Here is a 26,201-nt window from a genome sequence, read left to right as displayed (position 1 = left end):
GCTGCAACAGAAAGAACGCGGCCAAGAGCCGCTACATTGCTATAATGACGTAACTGAAGCGCGCAAGGAACGTCAGGACTCGGGAAAGAGAGAAACGTTTAAGCAGGCTTCCAAGTTATCTGATGGGCATAGTGCAGTAATTTTTGGCTGAGGCACTTTGTGACTATACGAACTACGTTCTGAAAGCATTTAAATGTATAAAAAAGTTAAAAAAAGTGTTGCAGGGTCCCTTTAAGCTTTAGATGTCTTGGAGACTATTATAGACTAGTTCAGAATGAGGTTTGCCCACGTTGCCTCCAAAACACGACGTCGCACGTTTATTTTATTCGAACCCTTAGAAACAAATGTAATTCTTCAAAACACTCAAACAAGATTACAGTCCTTCGTTACCGCTTTCCTTTTGTTGAGGTGTTTAGTTTCGGGTTAGAACATGCCGGCACATTTCATGTTCCGAGTTAAACACTGAGCTGGGATTTTTTTTCTCCTGTATGCCTGCAGGTTCCTGCAATCAAACCCTTGGAATGACCAGCGGCGAAATAAAGGACGAAGACATCTCGGCCAGCTCCACGCACAACGCCGCCAGTGTCGGGCCGCAGTTTGCCAGGTGAGCTTATTTTGCCTGTTCCTACTTGCAGGGTAGCCGTATAGCCCCTCCCTCCCTTCATTCCCCTCTCCGTTATGAGCATGGGACAGCGTGCTCACGTAGCGTGCGGCAGATGCAACCCCACATATATTGTAACAGTACCCCTCGCATCTCTACTGAAACGCTGGATGTACAGCGGGTAAAATGCTTGTCTATAACGCAGCTTCCGTACTTTCAGCCTTAATCGGCTTTTCCCGAGCGGGATTAGGAGAAAACTAATGCGGAGTTCTGCAGTCTTAGCCAACCCTTTTTGTCTCAAACATGTTTATAAATAGCACGTTTCGGCAGTTTTTAGATGTAAGTAGTTGTTGAAATCGCGGTTACAGACAAGCGTTTTACCGACTGTACTAAGCCATGTCCGACTTTGGCACTAACATCTTAGTTAAACCTAGCAAAGATTGAATCAAATGATTTATCTTCCTTGAGAACTTCTTATGGTGAAATCAAGTGAGACAAATTTAAGACACGCGAAATTGCGACATTATAGTCGCCCAATCGGCCAAATCAGTTTAACAGCTCATGCGGTCTTCTTCTATGCCTTCCGCAAATAATCATTCGCATGCCTGTGATAAATAAATGATTCGATTAGTATTTTCCGCGTTGTTGTCATTAGCTTTCAGCGACGACTACCAGGGAACCATCTCTGCGGAGTCAGTAAAAGTAGTTTGTTAAAGTTATAGCGATAAGACACAGTTCGCGGGTAATACAATCAAAGCAGCTACTTTGTAGCAGTACTTTAGCGCGCAGCCGTGTTGCAAAATATGCCATAGCGGGCGGAAACTTGGGACATCGGAGAGCGCTTATTCAATCGGGATTTAACGCGGGACCCGCGGAGGTGGCTGGGGCACTTAGTGTACGCCGACGACACATGTTCTCGCGTTGCAGCGAAGCCTGTTCTCGACGGCCGTCATTAAATTCTGAGGACGCGATGAAGGCCCTGGCCCCCGGGATCACCGTCCTCCTTTTTCTCTCTCGCCTCACTCGGGCCAGTGTGAGCCGCTCTGAAATCCTCTCGATGACGCTGAATAAGCAGAGAGCGAGGGAGGAGTCGCACGGTGTTGAGGAGAGCCCGCATGTGAACAAGCTGCGTGCCATTCAGAGGGTAGCGCGTATAAGCCCGATGCAGCAGAAAGCCCTCGAACTTTTCAAAACTTTAACAACCGCCCGCGGGGGCGCACTTTCGGGGGCTGGCGTCGTTTATGGGCCCCGCAGCAGCCCATTGAAGAGCGCGCGCGTTATAACGGCAGGTTTAGGGCACTCATTAGCGGCCCCTGCGGGAGAGGCCTGACGTGTAGACGCGCCACTGGCCGGAGAAGAGAGCCTCCTGCGCTCGCCTCAATATAGGCCTCGGCGCTACGGCTATACGTTTGGGCGCTCTGCCGGCGCCGCCGGCGTCATCGGCGGCGAACCGGAGCGCTTGTTTGACCTTTTTACGACCACAGTTTTCGCCAGGAATCGCCCGAATTTACGCGCGCATGCCGGCAGTTTCATTTCCCTCGCCTTGTGCCCATAACCAGGGCGCTCCAACTTGCTCCGCGCAATGAGGGTATGTCTACACGCGCGGGTTGTGTTCGGGCCGGCTTCTGGGCGAGCGGGTTGCTTCCCCTTCTACTTTGCGCTCTCCCCTTGCGCTCCCGACGTTCTGACTCGCGCCAGGATGCGCATCCTTGCATTGCGCGGCGACGCCGTTTCCCATCCGCCCTCGCTGATCCCTTCGCGATGACGACGCACGTTCCTTCGGCCGCACGTAATACTCGCACTCATGGCACCCCGCGAGGGACAGAAGGGCCGCAGTTAGCAGTGAGCCAGCTCACGGGACAAGCCTCGCATTAGAACAGAGAAAGAGTCCGTCCCGGGGCAGCTTAGTAGGCTCACGGGCCAGCTACGCTCTACTCTTGTAGAATGAAGGTTTTAGGAGGACAACACGCGTAATCTTCTCGAAATGAAGGTTATTACAGCCCCTTAACGCGAACACGGCCGGCGCAGCTTCCTCCTCCTTGGGAGAAAGTTAATGACCTTATGGGCCATTTGTTTCTGGCAGGATTTGCATGGCGTTAGTCGTAGGCCTTTCCTTATGGGCCCACATACCATCACACTCTACGTGCATGTCTAAATGAACCATATGCGTCTAGGACGCGAACGTCTTGCGTGCCCGAATTCTCGTTAGGGTGGCTCGTGCAACCGAAATGACAGCACACAGGCCATTAACGCTGTGATGAAGTTGTTGGCGACTGATCCCTACTTCGTAAGACGGGACGTTTCCTCTTGGATAAAAGATACATTTTAGAGTACGTCTATGGCGTTGTTTTATAGCGCAGGCGGTTGTAACGGGGTGTTGTAAAATAATGGAAGGCCACCTTAACGGGGATCCGAAGGCCTGCCTGTTTTTTTTTCAGGAAATAACTACTTTTTATCCATTTGCGACGAAGGGTAGTCCCACTTGAATTGCTAAGGCGAATTATTTTCTGACGACCATTCTCAACCCCCTCCCCACCGCCCCGCGCTTTTTCTCATAGCCCTGGTCTGGCTACGGGCGCAGCGTCGCCTCTTTTGCAGCTTGTAATGTGCGTAAAAAATACCCTCGAGTATGAGCGTGCCGATCCCGTTTTCTGATCAAGCTGTTAACGAGAAACGGAATCGCGGTGATTCCCCTCGTCCCACTGTTCTCCACGCTGTCATTCGAATTCACACGCAGACACGCACACCTGTGTACTTACATGTGCACACCTAGTTGCCAGCTTTCCGTTATGTACAATCTCTTGGGGGAGGGTCATTAGCCGCGCATTTCTCGCGAGTTTTGTACCGAGTGCAGTGTTTCCTAAGCGTATATCCGCAGGCAACGACAGTAAGTTAAGGGGAATTTGGGGAAAAGGCAGCCAGAAGCAGTGCGAGCACAAATGGTGAATCATGCGATCTGCTGACTGTGTTATAAATTATGCGCAAGTTGGCGAAGAGCCTTTTCAATGAGAGGCGCGAAACGCAGAAATCCAGCCGGTTCTCATAGGCAGCAGCCGAAAATATTTAGACACCCTGGGAACCTCGTACGTTAGTCGTACAAGCCTAAAATTTTGTCACAGTGCGGCACCGGAGCCGTAGTACGGAATCCCGGAGTCGTTTTCCCTGTCTCCGTTGTCAAATGGTGGCCATTTGTTTTCTGCGCCATTCAGTTACGCCCCGGACGAGCGAAGAGCCGGGAGAGGGCGCAATCAGGCTTCGGCGGCGCGTGGCCCTCAATTCTGGGGATATCTCTTTAAAGAAATATAATTTATTCATGCGTGCATATTTAAATGTATTTGGTGTGTACACGGCGTTCATAGTCAAAAGTTAAAAGAAAAGAAACAAAAATACGGACAACGCAACTGCCGCTCTTGATTCTAGGGCGCCTGTCCTCCTATGATAATGATTTGAAGGTATAAATGAAAAGTATTAAAGTATGCCATGCCCGTACGCTCCAACAAGGATGCAGTCAGCTTTTAGCCACAATAAAATATTAAGTGAAAAGGTAGAAGCAACTCGAAAGATACCTCAACTGGTAACGCACTGGTAATGGAACTTTGGGTAGTGATGGTAATTGGGGGGGGGGGGGGGGCGGTGAGCTTCGCCAGGGGTCCCTAGCTGCCCCCCCGTGGGAAACACCGTAGTGTCCCCCTATCGCCCCCCCCCCCCCCCCCCCCCCCTTCGTAGAGTCGGCGACTACACCACGATGTTACAGTCGCAGACATGTACGAAGCCAATAAGAAATCCGAACGGCTCTTGATCCCGCCCGATCCAACCATTCGAAGCATGAATATCCAAATGTTTGGAAGATGGCTGAAGACCTTTCACGTTGCGCGCCCTTAGTTTTCCGAAATGTTGTGATTTCGTAATGTGGTAAAACTTCAGGACTCGTGAAAATTTTGCGCATCAGGTGATCTTTGCGGCCCACGTCCAAAATCACGAAAGTCAGTTACCGCAAATGCTGAAAAATACACCAGAATTTCGCGGACATTTAAACCTGTGCGGGTCAGGCTTGCACTTGCAGCCTGATTCGGAATAAGACGAAGTGCAGTTATTAAAAAAAAAGAACGAAAACAAGATTATGGATTGCCGAATCCTAAGTGCAGCAGTCGTCGGTAATTTCAGTCTCCGCAAAACCTCGGTGCCCTTATCGTCATCCGCATTTCTAAAGGAAATAGAGGTGGGGAAGGGGGAGGGGCGCAAATTCCGACCTACAGGACGTGCCCAAGTACCGGTTTCGGCCTGCGTCGGTGCAGCCGCCGTCTCTTGCACCGCAACGAGCCCTCCACTTCGGGTATACAACCACTTCTGGCGGCGAGTTTCGGCGAGCACGCACAATACCTCTTGTAAAATCATTGAAAAGAGAGGGGGAGAGAAAAGAAGAAGGAATATGCCTGCGATCCGATGGCATAACGAGCTCCATTTCTCTACGTTGGCCACCCCCTTCGCCTCGCTTCGTCTACCCCCCTTTTCTCTCGCTTGGCGAAACATTAGCTTCTCCAAGTGCTTACACAGCCGCGCCGCTTGCAGAAGCCAGCCACGACGCGGACCGCGTTCAAAAGAGCGTGCGCTTCGCGAATTGTTCCGACGGCAAAGGCTAGAACACGTCACCGTCGTCCGTGTTCTAGTGCCGACGCAGAACCCGAGTCGACGTGCCCTTCGAGTCGAGGTCGGGTCGCGTCAAGTGTGCTTGGTTTTGGGCCCTCACGGTGGCTGTACCCCGAGGGCGAGCGAAGAATCATACAAGACCGACTGTGGCGCTGCTGCCTTGTCATGTTGCCTCTTCGAGGAAGCGAGGAGGAGTTGAAGGAAGAGAAGAAATACTCTGCCCAACTCTCGCGTCGTGCCTTTTTGCTGAGCAGCTCCTCGCGTCATAGGCGCCGACTGCGGAGGAAGAGGGGAAGGGGGGCGCCTCGGGGGCCCGGCCCCCCTCCGGTGTTTGCCAGGGGGGCAGAGCACCCCCCCCCCCCCCCAACCCCCCCTGGCGATGCCGACCCCTACCCCTCTTCATACTTGCCAAAGTTTCATCTTTTCAGTTACTTCTACCTTTTTCATTTGATATTTTATTGTGGCTAAAAGCTTATTTAAGGTTGGGAATTGTTGACACTTATCCACGGGATATTCATGGGCTAGCTCACATTCTGTCATCGCCATTATATATACTTTACTTTTATAGTGCAATCAACCTAATTTGAATCAGATTTATTGGGAAGGGGTCATTTTTACTTTTGCACTGAATGAATTTTCTGTGAATTGCCGAAATCGGAATAAGCAGACGCTTAATTTACACAACTGTTCCATAAAAAGAGGAACCTTCCAACAGATCCTTCAGAGCGCTGCCAAACGGAGACAAATCACATTTGCTTGCAAAGACACTTAACTAGCGGTAAGTTTTTTGCACAGACGAGTGCACTGCACAATTTACGCGACGCATAGCAAGCGGGGTGTCTTATCAGCCTACACTTATAGTTTCACACCGGGCTTGGAGAAACGTGTTTTGCCCCCTTCCGGCCATCACTGTGCCAATCGACGGCGCTAATTCCTGTCCAATAGCGATAAGTGAGCGCGGTGAAGCGTTCTAAATGCAGGCCGTGGACGCATGTGGAGCGCGTCGCACTCCCGTGCATCGCGCAGCCCCTCCAGCGGGCGAGTGAGCGGCAAAACACGTGATTTCCTGCGGGCCGCGCACTTTGTCGCCGCCGTGTGCATCACGCGTGCCCTGTCGGCGACCTCGTCCATCACGGAGCAGCGGCCAATCCGTCACGACACAATACCCGTTCCATCCTAATGAGCCCGAACACGGCGGCCGGTGAATCGCAAATACGCGCTCGGCGCTGCAGCGCCCGGCGCTGACCCGCCGATAGACATCGGGGAAAACGAGGGGGCGGACCGCCTAGCGACGCGAGACCGGAGCACGGACCGCAGGCCTGGCCCGACGTGGAGCCGCTGCGCGCTGCTCGCGCGGCGGCCGCTGCTTGTCTTCTCGTGCCTTTCATTATGGTGCTATCCCTCTTCCCTCTTTCCCGGTCTGCCCTTTTTTTCCCCCTGCGTACGTAATTCCGTACCTGCTCCGTTGTGCTGCTTGACCATGAGTCGCTGAAGAGGGTGGGAAGAAGTGGCGTGTATTACGGCCCAAGGCTTCTTTTTTGGGAACAACTTAATTGTGCATGTAGCGGCGTTCGAAGGAAGCAACGCGAAAGTTGGTGTCCGACATCCAATTGGTTTGGATGTGAAGCTGCGGGCTGCCATTCAATCACCCTGTTGAAGTCCTTTTGGGGAAATCGCTGAAAGCACACTTTAGCACTGAAGAATGAAGTGATACATTACAACGCTGTGGCTGCAACAACTGTTTTCAAAGGGGTCGTGCCACTTCGTCGGGCATGCCGTTCTACGTCCGCACGCTCTTTTTGACTCAACCTACCGTATGGGCTGTCAGAAATGAAAGCATAAAAGTAAAAAATTGGTCGCTTGAGAATAATAGAGGTTGTGGAGGATACAACATACCCAGAGTTGTTCGTTTTCGGGTTTTATATATTTTTTAATGGGGGGTAAAAATCGGGTGCTATTTTTAAAACTGCTAATCGGGGAGAAATTGGGGGTTATGTGCTATGTAATGCACTCAGCTTATTTTATCGGAAAGGGTCACGAGCTTCTCTAATGCTTTAAAATTGGTGTTTATTTCAATCTGGCAATCGGGGGGACATCAGTTTTCCCGATGAAAAGGGCCCATCTCCCCGCGAGGGGGACTCGAGTAAATGCGTCGCATAGGGGGTGGGTGTATTGCGTTAACGTTTAGTGTTTGTGGAGTTGGTGGTAGTGAATGCGTTGTATCAGCAGCTTCTTGACGTAGTTTGAATGAGTCAAGGATATAAGGCGCGTTCGTAGCCTTTCATTCTGTGTCGGTTTTGTGGCGCAGTGGGAAGAGCACCATGTACCTCGCGTTCCGCCCACAGGTAGTGAATGCGTTGTATCAGCAGCTTCTTGACGTAGTTTGAATGAGTCAAGGATATAAGGCGCGTTCGTAGCCTTCCATTCTGTGTCGGCTTTGTGGCGCAGTGGGTAGAGCACCATGTACCTTGCGTTCCGCCCGCAGGGTCGTGGGATCGAAACCAGGCGCCGGTAAGTACTATTTTTTTATATAGTGTAGGGGGAGGGGTGCGGACCTGTTGTTGAGAGCGAGGAGGGTAGCGTGATGCGGGAGAGGAGGAGTGGGGGAGAGGGCGCACCTGGAACGGCTGTTGCGGACGCCGAGGCACGCCAACGCCGACAACGCCGGGTGACATCGTGAGTTAAAGAAATGAGTTAAAGAAATGCTCTGCATTTAATACTCTCCGAAATATGGCGTTGGTTTGGAAATGAATCAGTAGTTATGTCACTGAAGAGCATCGACAACTTCTAAGATATGAAAAGTTTTATTCGCAAAACACTGGTCATCAATTTTTTTACACATCCGTTTTTACGAACATTGTCATGCATCTACAATACAACATGTCGGCCTCCGTTCGAAACCTGCCAGATCGCTGAACGTACCTCAGCCGGGAGAAAGTTCTCTCGACATCACAGCTGCCATTAGCTAGGCACAACAACGTCGGCAGTGCAGCATTTTCCAGCCTGGGGTAGCCAGCGGTAGAGTCATGCCAATACTCAATGAGTTCGCAAGCTGTGTCTGTGGGGCTTGCTTCCAGCAAGTACAGGTTGAGAACGGAGGACCGTCAGTTACGATTGTGCAGATCGCTGCTTTGAAAAGGTCCATTCGGTGAGTAATCGTGTTTAACCGGATTCTCCTGAAGCATGCTCGGGGCGTAAAAATCGGTTAAATCAGGTTTTACTCGAAAACAAACAACCCTAAACATACGTTGTCCAAGCCTATGCTTATATAGTCGGACGCCGCTTGTCGTAACTTAGCTATTCCGACCGTGTGTGGGGCAGCGAATTTCGCAATTCTTCGTCGCCGTGTCGTTGAATCTTAATAGTAACGAATAGAACTACCTGTGTAACCTCGTGAAAATTGACCCGCAGTAATTTTTCATTCGTCAAGGGCTTCAAGCTCAGAAGTCATCGCTGTTTTTCATATAAGCTTTCATTCGCGATCGCTAATAACAAGTCACGATAACAATTACAGACTCTCGAACTCACGAATGGGCTTCGGTCCAAAACCCGCCAGCGGCCGTGCATGCCTGCAGGATTCCACTGAATGACGGTAAAAAGAGCTAAGAAGCGGTGACACAGGGGACACTCTCTAGACAAGACGAGCGCCCATCGCTGTGTAAGTTTTCTTCCTTCTGTTCCCGTTTTTAGCGCTTTCTATCGCGTCGAAGATCTGTCACCAACTAGCACAAACTTTTGCGTTTAACAGGTTGTTGTGGCCCTCAGTGATTGCAAATCCAGCCTCTAGCGCCCTCAACAAGCTCTTCCCACGCATAGATTCACAATGAAGGTCCTTGTCTTAATTACACAGTAGCGAACTCAGGGATTCACTGTCCGGTTTCAGTGGACCCGGTGACACGTGGGAATCGAGGGAGGCGAGATTGTTGACCAGTTGTCTCAACAGGCGTTGTATCTGCACGAAGCTGAGGTTGGACAGTGGGACAGAATTAGTCCTCCACGGGCACCACGCCGTCGGCATTCCATGTCTATTCGACCCCCACTGCACCAGCCCTGCGTTACAATGGGGCTGTAACGAACGTACGGGCTTCGAACGGAATTGGCGCGGACGCCAGCCTAGTTGCACAAGGTTTCCTTTATTTCTCCGCGTGGCTTGCAGTGCGATTGGGGTCGTTTCCCACTTTATCTTTGGCTGGGTGACATGCACCCCTCAACAGTTGAAACTTCGGGACATTTGCTTCAACGGGAAGGTCTCGCTCCGGACACTGTGCCTGTCGTGCTCTGGCCGAGCTGCTGAGAGCAACGAGGTGCACCCGGTGTCTAGGTTACTGCTTAATTTCATTGACGATGTCGGATGAATGGTAGCTGACTGCACTGCCTGGAAAGATATGGGTGCGCTGAGGCAGAGCATCTGCCGGCAAGATCTTCAGAGCTAATTCCGCCGACAGCTGCTACGCACAATACATTCGCGTCGGTCTGGGAGGACGCTGTCCTAAACAGAGGCAGATGGGGCGGGAGGGCCATTGTACGGGGCAACAGTGTCAGCGAGTCGCACGGGTGTTCTGCATATGCACACGCGGAGGAGCAGTCCACGTCGCTGAAATCCAAACTCAAACAGCCAATTTCAAGCATACGCGAAGGAACAGGAGACCCATAAAGCTTTCCGGCGCATACGGCTGACAGTCTATTGATCTGGCCGCCCTCACTGGCCATAAGCACGCGACAGCGTGCGTGCGGCGGCAGTCTGCACATTCCCATAAGGCCGTATCGAGCGTTGCCACCAACTTGAGGACAGAGGCTTCGCCTGTCTGAGTGCACCGATATGAATCTACGGCGGTGCACTTGGTCTGAAACTGCCAACAGAAAGGCGATTAGACCAGGAACTACCTCACTTGTATCTGGGAGGTGTTCGCGTGATTCTCTGCCGAAACTCCTCGCCACAGTCAGTCGTGCCCTCGCCGCCTCTTGCTCTTTTTTTTTTGTTCTTTTTGCGTGCGTGTACGTTTTACCCGGCCTTGCGTGCGCGCTGCCGCCGCCGCGTTACATCTGTCGTGGTGATTCATATCTCCGCTCGGCTGCGTTATTGCCGCACTTTCCGAGCGGGGCCCGTGTGGACGCATGCAGCGCCGGTTCGCGCGGCCTGCGGGGTTCATTTGCAGTGCGAGGAACTGCGTCGGTCGCGGTCTGGGCGCACGAAAAGAGTACGGTCTCGGCAGGCTATTGCCGCTGCTGCTGCGGCATCTTGGCGGAGCGCGTATACGGAAGGCCATCGGTCGGTCAACTTCTTCGTGGGCGGCCTCATAAAAGAGCGAACGTAAAAACCGCCGTCGTATGCTGTAAACAAAGTTTTGTTTAAGGCTGCATAAAGATTTAATTAAAAAAGGTTACTGTTACATCTGGTCCGCCCGCTTATGGTGGTAAGAAAACAAAAATACACTCTGCCCCCAGTCCGAAGATAACGCCAGACTTTTAGGTTGTAATGCGTGTTGGCGCGCTGCTTTATTTGGCGGCAAACTTTTGCGGTCCTTGTCATTGTTTAAGAGATTTTTAAACACCGATCGAAGCGTAACGAATGTGGCTCGCAGGCAAAATAAAGGACCGAAGTACGCGAAGATGATCGCCTGGCGCTACACAGTAACACATTTTTTTTTCCCTTTGAGTGTCGTCTTTAGCAACCAAGGATGACCACTGATACGGTCAAAATTTGGCCATGATTCGTTTTAAATTGTACGTATGTTGTAAAGACGTTATGATACCCGGGCCGAAAGTAAGTAATTCAGAGTGCAGGCAATACTCGAAAACTAAGGCAGTATAATGACCTACAAAATAGCCTCACTTGCGCCTACCAGAGCCAAGAAATAACAATAAATATTCTTGTTTGGGAAAAGTGTTCATTTTGTTGTCGGGAGATAACAGTAGTATAAATAAGAGTCAAAACATAAATGGCCGACTGAATTCTAACAGGCCGCTATCTATCCACAGGAACACTCGGTTTTGACGAATCAGGTATAGGAACGTCTGCTTCTGTTTCCCGGTACGCATTCGTTAGTGGAATGGTGGGATGCGCGCGTTTAGCTTTTCGCAGATGCGGTTTGGGTGTACGGATTGCCGTCATGCCTTTGCAAGCTTTTGCCAGCCTGTGTAAGCTATCTCTCTCTCTCTCTCTCTCCCACATTGTAAATACGTCCAAAGGAACCTTCCTGCCCTTGTAGCTGGCTTAAATTATTGGCGCGTAAATTTATTGTAAGCGTACGACGGCCCCCATGTCTCGTGCCAGCACTCTTTCCCTCGGCCAAATTTATAGCAATGCGGTCCCCGGTTTCCAAGTCAAATACCCGGCGATCTTCGCTAGCACAGCTCGCTGCGGGGGCCCCGAGCCGCACGAGTACGCTGCGCCCAAGGACTGAACCTAATGAATTCCATCTTGGGCCTCGCGGCGTGGTTTAATTAAAACCCGATTGTCTGTAGCGTAGGCCCGCGCCGGGCCGAACACTGGCCGTCAGATATGGCCGAGTCGAGCCGCCGTCGTCCTAATGGGGTTTCTCCGGGAAACATGAAATCTGGGAACAAGGAGCTTTCCCGCAGTGCGACCAAGCACTGCGGGGAAAGAAGTTGGGTGCGCGTTCCGAACAGCGCGCGGAGGGAGTAAGGAGGCGGGCCAGGTGCAACGTCCGCCGAACGCCTGGACAGGCGCGATAGCGTTCCCCCGGCAGCCCGTGCGAGCGCCTAATGATGGAGTGCGTGGCGCGCGTTTGCTTGCTCGGCGCCGAAGCCATATTCCGCTGGGGGAGCTCCAAAAACTTCCGCCAGGCTCGAGGGGACGCATCTCGCAGCATTGTTCGCTGTTATGAATAAGGAAAAGAGGTTCGTAAGAACCTGAGACACTGGCTGCCCAACTTCTCTGTGGTGCATCAAGTTTCGTTTTCCGTGCTCGTCAGCTTTTCTCACGTTTGCTTACTCGATCCAGCCCCCGGAAATGGCATTCCGCATAACGCGGATGTGGCAAAAAATTACACTCGTTTTCTTTAAGAGGGATAGAGTGGAACTTGGAATGGGAAGCTGGAGGATGCTGAAAGCTTTACTAACACACTTTTCAAGCATCTTCAGGCGTGAATTTGCGCATGGCGCCTGTCTTTGTGTGTGTCTCCGTCCAGGAAGAGTATCGTGCACTCAATCGTACCCAATCATCTGCTCAATCGGTTCTTTAATAACGTGAGCAGCGTATGACACGCAGTTGTTCCTCAGAAGGGAAAGTCATTATGGTTCCGCCTCCCATTTCACTGCAGTACCCTTTCCTCTTACCCATGAGGAGGAGGTCGATGACGTTCCATTTCACTCTTGGGGCTGTCCGCTCATTTCTCACGTAGTTTATCTCCTCAAAAGAGATCTTGGCCACAGGATTCGCTGAGGTTATATTATCCAGTGGTAAATGAGGAGTGAGTCGTGGTTATAATAATAACGATCACACCGTGTCTTTATCTTGTGCTCTTGGAATCGGACATACATCCCAGTCTGTGTTTAAACAAAAACAACAACAACAACAACAAAAAACAGGTGGGATATTTGAACATACACCGGTTTATTTAGTCAATACCGAACATAAAGAGTGTGGAGGTGCTTTACACGGCATCCGCTGATTTCTACAAATGCTTCTGCAACCGGCTGGTGTTTTCCTTCGCACCCTGGTTTCGGAAGTCAGTTCTGTGCAATTAGTCAACCGCAAACATTCTTCAGAGTGTGCAACATTACAACATGTGAGGTGGGCCGTGAGTCAGAATGTGAATTATAAGCGAGCACAAATAATACGAGACCCGGTACGTAGCACCGTGCGGGAAAAAAAAAAAAAAGCTTTTCTTCACTTCAGTTCTTATGAATGTGACGCACAAAAATAGTGGGGAGTTTTCTCAAAACTGCGTGCTGAAGTGACAGCGAACGCGGTAAAATCTTCGCAGAAACCCGTTAATTTCTGTGGAACGTGGAGTAATGTAGGACCCCTGTTCGCGACAATGAAATTTAACGAAAAATTTGTCGAACATCGATTAATTCATTTCTTGTGAAGTTGCTTTATCTTATTTTTGTTTCAATGCTTGCTGACAGGGTTCGTGGGTTTGCTGCGCTGGACAGACCTTTACTTTTCACCTCCCGCTCCGTTTCGTTACCTTCAACCTTCACCGCAGCACAAGTGTGCTTGCTGTGGAGCACCCTTTACAGGCAGCCCTCATGGTTTCCTGCTACCTCGCGTCGGTTGGCTGATAAACGCTTTCGCCTGTGTTGCTTCGCAGGTAACCTGTGACCGCTTGGCCCTGTAAGACGTGTGCACAATAAAGTAGGCTTACCTTCGTTTTAACCCAGAACAGGTTAAGTGACCCGCAATATTTAAACAAGTTTGCGTCACTTCTCGGATCACGCACAATCTGAACCTTACATGGACAAAATGCCTCTCCATGTAAGCATCTGAAAATGTTTCCTTTTCTCTTTTATTCGCAGGCTTCTGCGTGAGCTGAATGGCGGCGCCTGGTGCCCTGCGCCACAGATTTCGCCACAGACGCACGAGTACCTGGAGGTGAATCTGCGCACCGTGCACGTGCTCACGTCGCTGGCCACGCAAGGTCGTTTCGGCAACGGCCAGGGCCGAGAGTTCGCCGAGGAGTTCATGGTCGAGTACTGGCGGCCGGGCCTCCACAAATGGCTGCGCTACAGGAACAGGACGGGCCACGAGGTACGCAGCACCTTTTCAAGCGGAGGCAGCAAAAAAAAAAAAATGATCCTTTTGTTCTGGCACTCGGAGATGTTTGTTTTGCAGTGCGCTTGGGGTTACTTATCAGATTAGTTCGCACAAGAAAAAAAAAATATTCCGGCTGTTTCCTCCTTTAGTGAAGTCGTTGAGGGCCTCAAATGTGATGACAGGTGATGAGTGTATTTGTAATCGTGACACACACACGCTCGCGCGCGCACGCGCGCGCGCGCCCACACACACACACACACACACACACACACACACACACACACACACACACACACACACACACACACACACACACACACGCACGCACGCACGCACGCACGCACGCACGCACGCACGCACGCACGCACGCACGCACGCACGCACGCACGCACGCACGCACACGCACACACACACACACACACACACACACACACACACACACACACACACACTGTTTTCAATCGACTACCCACTACTAACACGAAACACGATGAGAGCATGGCAGCTATTGTCACTTTTGAGAGAGATATCACGGCAGGCATTCTCTCGCAAGGTACTTCGTTGGATGACGCATCGCTGTCCCCCAGGTGGAAAGTGGATCTCGCTTTTCCAGAGCGACAGTGGCACGTCAGTATGCTTCACTCGCCGACACCATCTCCCAGGAGGTGTGGCGTCCCGATTCCTCTCCTCGTTCATCCCGCTCCTCACTGACGTTAGCGGCGAGAGGTTCATGACGAAGACGTTGCGTTGCGTCCTGACGTACGTAGGCCCAAATCGTTGTTTTGTGCCAACGTAAGCCGGAGCTTAATAATCGCTACGGTCGGAAATTTTATGGGGCCCTGTCAGACTTTTACGTACTTGTTTATTGACTGCCCGCTCGTTTGGGAGAAATTTCTTCGCTTTGCGATGCCCGAGCGCTAATCTATGTACAGGGACGAATTCACTTAAGCGAGCAGATGAAATAAAAATCCCCTCGGGGCCATTGACTGCGAATATTTTTACGGAGCTCCGGATTTGAAATTGTTCAGATTTTGGTTCAATACATTGTTTTGTATTTATAATGTCTAGTTAAGGGAAGAGTTACCCTGCGCATAGTCGACGAAGGTAGAACAAATGATGATCAGCATTTCGGTTTAAAATTTAATCAACGCCGCTTAACTTTACCGCGATGTCGTTCCGGATTAATGCAGGCCTTAGGATCACAAGCCATCGAACTCGCAGAAAAAGGGAGAAAGAACTCTAGCAAGATTTTCAAGTTTAGTGTGTTGAAGTTTATTGCACTTTCATTTGGAGTGGCACTGAAGGGACCCGGAGATACGTCTGTAACACTGGACAAGTGTTTGTGATGTAGCGTTTCCTTCAATGTTGGGTGTTCCAGAGTGTGTATAAGATGCTTTGCATATATTATGCGCAATCACCAAATTGCATTTAAGAACGTGGCGTTCTTGTGATCTGCACACACGGAAATAGGCATAGAAAATGGCTCAGGATACCGTGGCAGCCTCAAAATTAAAAGGACTAAATTAGAGGCTCACCTGCCCGCTGCAGTATTTTCTCTTTTTTTCGGTGAATTTTTGTTGGGTGTGTTATAACAGTGAACCTGAACGGGTTTTTCTCAATAAACACGAAACTGGGGAGACAGGCGGTGCGCGCGTGTATTACCTTCCCGCTTTGTATTTTTTGTATGCGTGTTCCGACTGGCGTCGTTCCTCCGGCACACGTGTTCCACCTATGTCGGTGTCCCAAGTCCAACACCTAGGAGCCACCAATGGCTTCTCTGTTTAAGAGACCGCAGTACTCAGTTCTTGTCTAGAATTGTCTGCTGCACCTCCCTCCATGTCTCCCTCTTTACGGAGAAATTTGATGCATCTCACAATTGAACACCCGTAAACTGATTTCCGATCCGTGATAGCGGCAGACTGATTCTCGCCCACATGATCAAGGTGCTGCGCAAGAAGAGCGGCCTTTATTTAGTAAATAGCGGTGCTCCCAAGCGCTAGCCAGGCTGTAAAGAGAAAATAGGGGAAGGTGGAGGGGTATAGTAATGAGCGTTCTTGGTTTCGTGTATAGGCCTGGAATGCAACGAATCTCAGGTCCCCTGCTGATCTGACCAAGTTGCTCGGCCCAGGAGTTCTAATTTTGTACGAGAGGATTCCCTTACATGGAAGGCCTGTAAGGAGTCTAGATACCTCGGCGCATACCACCAGTTGTACGCGAGCTCTATTCTCTCTTTTTTTGTCGCTCTGAGCTCCCACTTGGCCAGCGGATGCCTAATGGTTAACTGTCCAATTTTTTGTTTATTTCGTCCGATTTTTTCCCATTTTCATACCGTGCTTCGAAAATTTTGCCCAGGTGAGCCTGAGAGATTGTGCACCTCCTTTATGAATTTTCTTTTGTGCCCATGTTTTTCGAACGACCGGAGTCGCTTAGTTTTGTTTCTCTTGTCCTTCTTCGGTGCACAGTTCCGCACACGCATTTGTTAATGTTACACGGTGTAAAGCTACCATTTGGAAGCACGTAGGCTACTTTACATCATCATTTCAAGGCAGATTTTTGTTAAATAAGCTTAACGCGTGAAAAACCGCCACTTAATACAGCGTGGTGCTCGCGAGAGTAGGATGTGCTTCTTTCCGAGCCAAAACAGCATTAAATGGGATCCTAGCCGTTCGGCCTTGTGAATCTTGCGTTGCAGATTCGTACACAATTTCTGGTAAGGTTCTTTTTTATGCACAGGGCAGTGTTACTTCCACTGTCCCAAAGACCGCATAGCAGGGATCGTTCCGATGAAAACCCACACGCGTAGGCGCAAAATGCCATATCTGTTTCGCTAGGCCATCATAACGGTACCTTTTACGTCCTCATCAGACTGTGGGAAATGGCGTGCTGGGCCACTGCTGATTGTTTTAGACCCCCTGTGTGCGCCAACGTGCTGCAGCACGGTAAACGCATGCTCTCCCTTCATGATACCAATCTAGAGCCTGGAGGTTGCGTCTAGCACAGGCGCCTTAGCCGCCTGAGCAGCACATGGCAGCCAAAGCTGTGCCAAAAAGAAGAAAACTTAGAGCTATATGGCGGAGTATAGTGCCGAACAGGCTCGAGCACTGTCGGTGGGTTTGCATGACGGGCGCCCAGAGAGCGACGCGGCAGGGGACCGCGACCCCAGGTTCAAACTGGGCGACTGTTGGCGGATCCAACCGCTGTCGTCGCCGCTGTTTATTATTATTATTTTTATGCGCACAAATAAACGCCACGCCGGGGCCGCTTTGGCTGCTCAGTGTACACAGCGCAGCGTCAAGCGCTCTGCAGAGAGAGATGCCGACGCACGCGAGGAAAAGAACATCGCTGCAGGAGGTAAAAGAAGAAAAAAAGTCAGACGGAGGGTGCCACGGGCTGCAGGACCGAGAGGACGACAGAGCACAGCGCTGGGTCCTTGTTGGTCGGCTTGTGAGGCAGATCGCCGACCGTAATCAGACGCTCTGAGTTCCGTCCGCGCTGCGGCTCTTCCTCGACCCTCGGGGCGCGACGAAGGCTTCTCTCTCCTCGAGGTCTTGCGCGCTCGTCACGGGAGCTCGGACGGCAGGCGATCAACGCGCTGCGGGCGTTCGCTGATGGTGACCCGGAGGCACTGTCCAGTTGCTACGGTTAAAGAAGAAAGAAACAACAAGTGGCTTTACAAGCACAGCCGAAGATGTTGTTTAGGTGAGACACGTCCTTAGGAGAAGTTCAGAACTCAGAAAACAGGCAATTCGCAGCGCATCCATAGCGAGGGCTTGACTTTAGGGACGCGTATGCAGAGATGTACTGAACCAGTAAAGGACGCTCGCCGCTGAAGTTATATTCCTGTATGGCAACTTCGCAAACTTTTTGACCATGCCCCCCTTGGAATTGTAAACAAGTACAAAAATGAGGCGGAAGATGGAAAAGGCGGAGCGAGGAGCGATTATTTTTTATTCAATACTGCAATAACATGGCCAAGGCGACAGGGGCGAGTGCCGTGGTGTGAGGGATCTGTCCTGTTCTTTTTGTTCATTTCGCTCACATATGACGGCGCCAAGTCAGATCGCGTACCTTGCAGAATTTACGTAATGCCTACAATGACTTTCGCTCTGTACGTGGTAACGAAGCTGTAAATACAGTTTTTTTTTTTTTTTTGGCAAATGGACATTTGTGAACTTTATACTTTACGCACAGCTAGAACAAACGCGAGTAAGCATAAGACGCTGTCACGCAATTATGAGGGTATTTAAAGGCTCTGTCCCCACTGCGATGCCAGGTTCGCCTGGTACAAATGATATCCACGCTGGCCGCTATTAAATACCAGAAAAAGATATCTAGGAATCAAAATTCGCCTATTTACAGTCAACATGATCGTAAAATTTTTATTTAAGCAGTGATGTACTCAGAAACAGGACACGACGCGCAATTACAAGCCGAATGTGAGTTGTAACTCGTATGCATATGCGACAATGAAAGCAAAACTCGTATTGGCCATAATTTCTCTCGATCGGCTAGGGCGCACCTACCTTGCTTAGCCAATTTCTGGCAAACGCATTCGGCTCGCCCATTCTGCTTTTAAGGGGAGCGATTCTCTCTTTGAGGGTGCCCACTTTTACGGGGGATTGTGTGGAGGTACCGGGTACAAGAGACGGGATGTTTTCGCGGTTCGATGCTGGCATTGCTTGTTCTGAGGTCCGTCTGTAAGGAGTAGAAATTAAAACTCTTTCCCACGTCACAGAAAGGAGGGAAATGAGAGTGACGTACTTCCTGATTGCCAGGTTAAGGTTGTACCCGAAAGAGCCATGAACTCCCACACCAATAAAGCGACGTATACTACGCCGCTCGTAAGCGTAAAGGTGAAACATTCATAAGTGCTCCCTACTACAGTTCGTAGTCTGAGTCGCGACGCCACCATCGTTCGTGGGGTTGAAAGACACACACACACACACAATCTTTCTCTCTCTCCTGACTCGCACGTCGACCAACGCGTCTTATCTGGCAGGACGCATCTCGAAACCCAGAATATTCGCGTCCCAAGAAATCGCAGCGGGCGTCGCGAGCTGCCGCCCGGGAAATTGCGGAGGCAGAACGGCGGGCTGGTATGATCGTGGACAGCCGCGATTCGTTGGCGCAGGAGACCCGCTTTAGTAACATATTCGGCCGCGCGTGCCTCGACCACATCGTATAAAAATGGAGCGATGACAAAACGCGCTCGACGCTGCGCATGTGTGGGCGCTTCGCGGTAAGGAGCGCGCCGTGGCGTGGCGGCCGACGAAGCGGGACGGTATGCTATCTCGCGTCGACATCGCGTTACCCGACGTTGCGACCACGGGCACGCGCACCGCTCTCGAGGCCAGGTACAGCGCGTCCTCTTCAGGGCAGCCGTCGACAGTCGGCTCCGCAGAGCGGAGATCGTACATAGCGAGGGGCGGTGTATTGCGAAGCATCAGTCGCCCAGAATAGGTGCCACGCATCGGCACACGCAATGCTCCAGCCGAATGCCGCCCTTATAGGGAGAGAAATGCTACTTTTGCTCGCTACGCAACACAGACTGCAGAGGTTTCATTAATAATGTGTCGGATGTAGCGTGCAAAAGGGGGAAAAAGGCTGTAGGGGGCTAAATTCAGAACGATGGCTCATCACCTTATGGACAACGAATGCCCTGTACGTTGTAGCGACGAAAATTGCCCATTCACTACCGCTACGGTAGCATGGTGATCGGCAGTGAAGAAGTCGAGACGCCGAAGAAGTTTTAAGGTTAACTGGTTTAATTTACTGATGACATTGACTGACTTTTAACACATATAAATTTCAAACAATACATTTGTTACATCAAATGAGACAGTAGTCAAGAGGCCAAGAGTAATAGCTGAATGGATGGCGGTCTCCCGGCGTAAGGGTCCGATGACGGGCGGCAGCGTCTCTAAAATGAGTCCCTGGTGCAGGCCACCACTAGCAGCCGGCGGAACGACCTTATATTTGCCTCAACCGGACCCATGGTATAAAAGCGCGCTCTGGGGCCCGATTCTAAAAAACGCGAGGCCGTCGTTCTGAACCGACGCGGTAGCGCCATGCAAATGCACGTGTTCTCGGGTTGGGGTGCCGCTTTGAGGGCCGGAGACAGGGCAAAAACCGCCGAGGGGAGCACTGTGGCAAGGCAAAGCGGTAGCGCCATGCAAATGCACGTGTCCTTGGGTTGGGGTGCCGCTTTGAGGGCCGGAGACAGAGCAAAAACCGCCGAGGGGAGCACTGTGGCAAGGCAAAGGCGGCACCCCAACCCGAGGACACGTGCATTTGCATGGCGCGGTAGCCTTGCCACAGTGCTCCCCTCGGCGGTTTTTGCTCTGTCTCCGGCCCTCAAAGCGGCACCCCAACCCGAGGAGTCGAGGACACGTGCATTTGCATGGCGCTACCGCGTCGTTTCAGAACGACGGCCCTTTTTTAGAGAATTCGGCCCCTGGAGGCATTTTCCGCAGCCAATCGGGGAGGCGTTTCTTTACACCAATCGCCATGTTCCCGTCAAAAGAGAAAAAAAAAAAAAAAACCAATAACACACTAACACAAAATTTGAACCGGAAAACGCGCGCTTAGATTATTATTGACGTAAACAAAGTGGTTCAGACAAAACACTAAAGTAAAGAGTGGAAAAGACAGAAGCTGCCGTTGCAAGTAGGGAGAGGGCTCGGAGGCCGAAGCGAACACCATACAGGGCGCGGAATCGTCTTCAACGGGGAAACGCGAGCCCGGGCTACGCACGGCCAGGGCGGTCTCCTCACCCCGTATTAGCCGCCTCTTCCGGTCGGTCGGCGTGCAAAGGCACACGCCGCATGCATTTTTTAAAGAAAAAGTGGGCCTTGGCGACCGAAGAAGTTGTCTACAAAAAAACAAAAAGCAAACTGAACGGTGGCTTCGCGACAGCGTACAGAAAGGTTGGGTATATCTAATCGCGCAAGCTCTGAAATGCTGAGCTGTGCTCGTAAATGCGCATTGTAGTTTACGGTAAGCCGTGGCTCTTTCAGGGAGCATTCTTCACACAGAAAAGAAACAGCGAGAGAAAGTGCAGCGAAGAGCCTAATGATAGATGCAGGGGCAATGGAGGCGAGTTCAACTTGCGAACATGAACGTTTAAGATCAGCACGATTACGCTTAAACATTGCGAGTGTTTGCAGACCAGCTGGTTCACACAGTATAGTCTGCGATTTTGCTCGCCACTGTGGCCTATATTATCCTAAGACCATATAGGCCCCAGCCTCCTGGTATACCCAGGAGGCTGTGAGTTCGATTTCCGACAGCAAATGCTGCTTTCCTTAAAGATGTAATGCGGCAGCCCCGTTCACAAGATTTCTGAATAACTCAAGTTTACGATTTCTTAGCCTCCTCCCTCTACGGCACGTCCTCTCGTTGCCTAGCTGTAGCATCGGCGTGTTAAACACGAAACAATTTTTCATCCCTTCTGATCTCGGCAATAGCAGTCTTAAGTTAATAACCGATAACCTGATTACGCTAATAGCTGTACTTCTGTAGGAGCTAACTGGTTACGTTATACTGCGCCGGAGGGCTTTCCAGATTAAGCAAGGCCTGTAGCATATATGTGCAAATATACAACGACGCCACCATCTCGCCGCCATCACAATCACCTACTGCCTATGGAGGAAGCATTGACTTCGAGCCTTGTTAATCGTGTTTACAAAAACTTATAAATGCCCGCCGCGGTGGCTCAGTGGCTAAGGCGTTGCGCTGCTGAGCACGAGGTCGCGGGTTCGATTCCCGGCCGCGGCGGCCGCTTTTCTGATGGAGGCGAAAAGCAAAAATGCCCGTGTGTATACGAGATTTCGGCTCACGTTAAAGATCCCCAGTTGGTCAAAATTAATCCGGAGCCCTCCACTACGGCGCGCCTCATCGCCTGCGCTGCGTCGGCGCGTTAAACCCTACAATCAATAAATCAGCTCTTATAAATATATATAATCTTTTTGGCCATGCGGGTTCTTCGAACGGGATCATGGAACTTTTCGTGCTCGAAGTCTATTTGGGCAGTTTGCTGGGCTGTGACACAATAAGCTGCCGGGCACATGCGCGCGACTTTCGCTCTGTTCACCCGCCGCACTACCGGACTCAGCATGAAGTCCACGTGTTGGCAACGTGCGGCCCCGCGGACTGGCAAGACAAAGCCCTCGTGCATTCACGCGCGTGTCTATCGGCGTCCCTCGGTGGGGGGTGCCGCCGTTCTTTTAGGCCCTTCCCGACATGCAGTCGCGACGGCGAGTCAGCCTTAGCCAGGTGGCTCCAGGGTGCGAATCCGACCTCTGGGAAAATAAACACGGGGCCCCGTCCGAAATCGTAAAGCGGCCCCGTGCTTGCGAACATAAACGCCCAAGCGTCGCACGCTCGTCTAAGGCGTGGGCACATTCTTTTACGGCGGGCGCATCGCTTTCTTATACATCTTCTAACTAATTAGGTGCAGTGGAGCTTTAACTGGGACGCGGAAGTGAGCGCACTTGTGCTTAAACCCAGGGGTGAAGTGTAGTTTCGGGTCTCGTGCGCTGCTGGCTGAGACAGGTGACCAACATTAAAAAAAAGAAACCGTTGCATATGGAAGGTGAAAGTTACGAACGTTCTATCTCGCACTCTTTCTTTTCGCTCTCCACACAAACACATGTATATTTATTTTACCGTTCCTCGGGGGGGGGGGGGGGGGGGGGGGTGTTTTTTGCCAGTATGGGATAGCGCGTCTAAATGGAGTCAACAAGCCTGGGGCGTCGGTGATTACACCACCGTACTCATTCGTTTTCAATGCAAGGCCAGGCCCGAGCCTATCTTTCTTGCGTGGCCTCTTTGAACGCGATAAATGGGTGCAGCTTTGCTCAGCCTGTCTGTCGCAGTGTTGCGACGCGTGGGCGCCTGCCCCTCTCCCCATTGCCGGCAGATGCTGCAGCGCTGCATGCAACTGAGGCGATGGCGAGGGCTTGGCACGTTGGCGAGTGGCTGTCTCTCTGCGGGGGCGATCAGGCCGCTGGTTTGTCGGCGCGATTTGCAGCGCAAAGGTTTTCGTTTCGAGACGAATGGCGCTGTTTATTCTTGGGCGCCGCCTGCGGCAGATGAACGCCCTCTGTTGCTGCGTGTAGGTTCGCGAAAAGACTCGGATAAACAGGCAGGAGGGGAGAGGAGTGCTAACCGGTGGTCGTAAAACGGCCTGCCTGTTCGGCGCTGACGACGAGTTGACGGATGTCGAAAATCTGGCGTTTTAGTGGTCCGCTTTTGGCGCTTCTTCTTTAACGAGCTTCGACAAGGGTGAGCTCAAGGAAAGGGAGATTTTCGGGCTGCTTGCTGGGTGACGCGTGGAGACTGCGTGGTTCGTATCGTAAGAGCCGATAAATGTCGCGGGGGATGAGCCGGCCCACAAATAACGCCCATAGCGCCGACTTGCAGCATTTTGAATAGCGACATCTCCCATGAGCGAACGAATAGGCTTGAGTCGGGATTGGTGATGGCGACTCGTTGGGTACTCTACCTCAGTCAGGCCAGAAAGAGAGAAAGAGGGAGAGATAGATAGATAGATAGATAGATAGATAGATAGATAGATAGATAGATAGATAGATAGATAGATAGATAGATAGATAGATAGATAGAGAGAGGATAGAGAGAGAGAGAGAGAGAGAGAGAGAGAGAGAGAGAGAGAGAGAGAGAGAGAGAGAGAGAGAGGAGAGAGAGAGAGAGAGAGAGAGAGAGAGAGAGAGAGAGAGATAAGCGATAAAAACATGTGCGCCTAGATCGCAACGATACGTCGTTGTAGATGCCAACGCCACGCAAGAACGGCGTCATTCGCGCAGGTATATAAGCTGAGGGCATCATTGGCGCTACGCAGTACGATGGCTCAGATTTAGTGTCCTGCTCACCACAGGTCTGTCGGGCCTGTTGCCGGTGTAACCGCTGTAAGTGCCAGTAATGTGCACGCCAAGAAAGTATGTGTGCTGTCATTTCGCGTCATATTAAGAGCCTCAGGCGGGTAAAGTTATTCCGAAGTCTCTCACTACAGCATATAACTCTTTTTCTATAGAGGCAGCTTCACGAGACGTAATAATCCGTAGTTAGCAGCGTCACGATGCTGGGAAACTACAAGCAAGCGTCGGTCGTGTACAACTCCTCTTCCGAAGCGTCAGTATACCAAGCTCAGCGGGCCTCCGCGCAAGGGTGATCGGCTCAGCAGCGTCCAAGAGCAAAGCGACTGCGTGCGCCGGCTTGCGCCTCTCTCGCGATACATGCCCTCTTAGGGGATCCCTGGCGCTTTGCTGGGCCCCGTGTCTACGTCTAGCCTAGCGCCCACCGACACACACTGGCACTGACACGCCGGAGGAAAGTGGTTCCCAGTGGCTGTTTATGGCCGAGGCGCCGGAGCATCTGTATAATGACCCCGCCGGATAGCTCCATCTGCGGCCCTTCCACTCCCCGCGTTCGATTAATCCCAAATCCAGGGCTATCCCCGCGGCGGTTCTCGCCACCCCCCACCCCCCCTCCCAGCCCCCTCCCGCTCTTCTCCCGCGAGGGGGCTTCCCCTCGCCCCCCGTACTGCGGCTCTGTTGTTAACCTCCCCCCCCCCCCCCCCCCCTCTCTCTCTTCCCACCACCCCTCCCATTTTTTCCCTCCGTAACACTGATGCAAAACGAAACTGCTTTCCTTCCGCCTCCTTATAGGATCAAAGTAGCTTGCTAGTTCCGCCAAACTACCGCGCTTTCCGCTGCATACCGCCTCTCTCTTGTTCTGTCAGTGCATTGCCCGACTGGTTTAGGGACTACGGGCGGCTACAAACGGAAGTTTGGTTGATTTTTGATGAACAATCACCATGCGCCCTCAAGGCCATGGCGTGTAGACGTTTCCATAACATATTTTTTTTCACTAATATTGAGGAAAAAAAAGTTCGTTTACTCTGGTTCCACGGGTACTCAGTTTGCTAAAATGTATCATTTCAATACTTTTAAAAACACGTTTAGCCTTTCATCTTGTTTTATTCTACGTTTTGCGCCTTGTCCTAAATTGGAAAGCACTGCGTTGTGATGAAATCAGGACTGTCTACTTGGGTTCGCACGTTCCAGTTCCTCGAATGTTTTTACACTGACCCTCCGCACATTACTCCCCCCCACAGCCACAGGAGAAACCAAGCGGGATTTAAGACCGGTGCCCTGTTGCCCTCCGCGTTTTTTGGTGTCCATCTCTGTAATCACATCGTAGGCGTTATGGAAAAATAAGGCTCTGAGTTTATATACGAGCAAATAAATTTGTTAATCTAGCCAGCTAGTTCGTTCAAAAGTCCATGTACTCGCTTTTCTTATCGCTCTTAAGGTAACCGGAGCAAAAGATACAGAGAAGTAGTAGTGTCGTAATCATTTGCGTATTGCACGAGAACCGTGTTTTGTGCAGAATTGAGTTGCGAACCTTACTTGATTTCTGCAGTGCTGGTTATTCAGCGACCTTTCTTGCTACACATGACAGTCCCAGTGCGAAACCTGAGCATTAGTTGTTCCTTTATATCCACTGGCGTGCTTTCATTGAGCGCACCTTGATGTGGGTAGATGAGCTGAGTGTCGGCTGACAGAAAAGCGGCCAGGCAGGAAAGCCATCGCCAGTTGTACGCCGGCAAACATGGCAGAGTGCGGCCACGAGCCGGAGTGAGGGGGGAAGGGACCTAATTGGGAGTCCGGGAGTTGGGGGAGCAGCGGCCCGGTGCGGCGCAGCTGAACCCCGCCCGAGATTCAACCTCTCAACGTTCGCGGCCGCACTCGGAACGGCGGCCTCATTTCGCCAGCCGCGGTCGCGAAACCTGTCCGACGGGTAAGAGCAAACCGATTCGACCGACAGCACCGCTCCAGTGCGAGAGAGGACCTCCGGGGTGAGAGGACAGAAAATGGGACGCGTCTATTAGAACTCATTGGACACCTGGGCCTTTCGACCAACGAGCCCGGGTTTCAATATGACGGCAAATCCCACTCGCCGGTTCAGAGAGAGGCAAGCTTGTTCTATGAAGCACTCAGGCTCAGAAGAGGAAGAAAGGGCCTATGGCCACAATGCCCCGCGCGCTGTCGTTGGGGAGGGGGAACGAAAAGGATTGGTGAAGCTGCACCCTTGGTGGGGTTTAATTCTGGAATACAAGAAGTGAGCAAACGAAGGGCGCGCAACTTCAACCCGGAAATGTAGATGAGGGAGCCGCTCGCTCGTATGCCCCCGTCTTAAAGATACACATCA

General features: G+C 51.4%; 1 protein-coding gene across 1 annotated transcript in view; it reads left to right on the top strand.

Annotated features, from left to right (window-relative positions):
• Positions 1-488: 488 nt before the first annotated feature.
• The window catches only part of Ddr (discoidin domain-containing receptor 2), a 71,000-nt gene continuing 45,287 nt past the window's right edge, over positions 489-26,201 (top strand). The window contains exons 1-2 of the mRNA XM_077676339.1: positions 489-604; positions 13,733-13,964. Coding sequence (XP_077532465.1) covers positions 489-604; positions 13,733-13,964 — 348 coding nt within the window. The remainder of the gene's footprint in view (positions 605-13,732; positions 13,965-26,201) is intronic.

Source organism: Haemaphysalis longicornis, unplaced genomic scaffold, assembly GCF_048455015.1.
Source record: "Haemaphysalis longicornis isolate Haplotype H1 unplaced genomic scaffold, Haemaphysalis longicornis Haplotype H1 scaffold_1, whole genome shotgun sequence".
Lineage (NCBI taxonomy): Eukaryota > Metazoa > Arthropoda > Arachnida > Ixodida > Ixodidae > Haemaphysalis > Haemaphysalis longicornis.
This window is presented reverse-complemented; position numbering and strand designations above follow the sequence as displayed.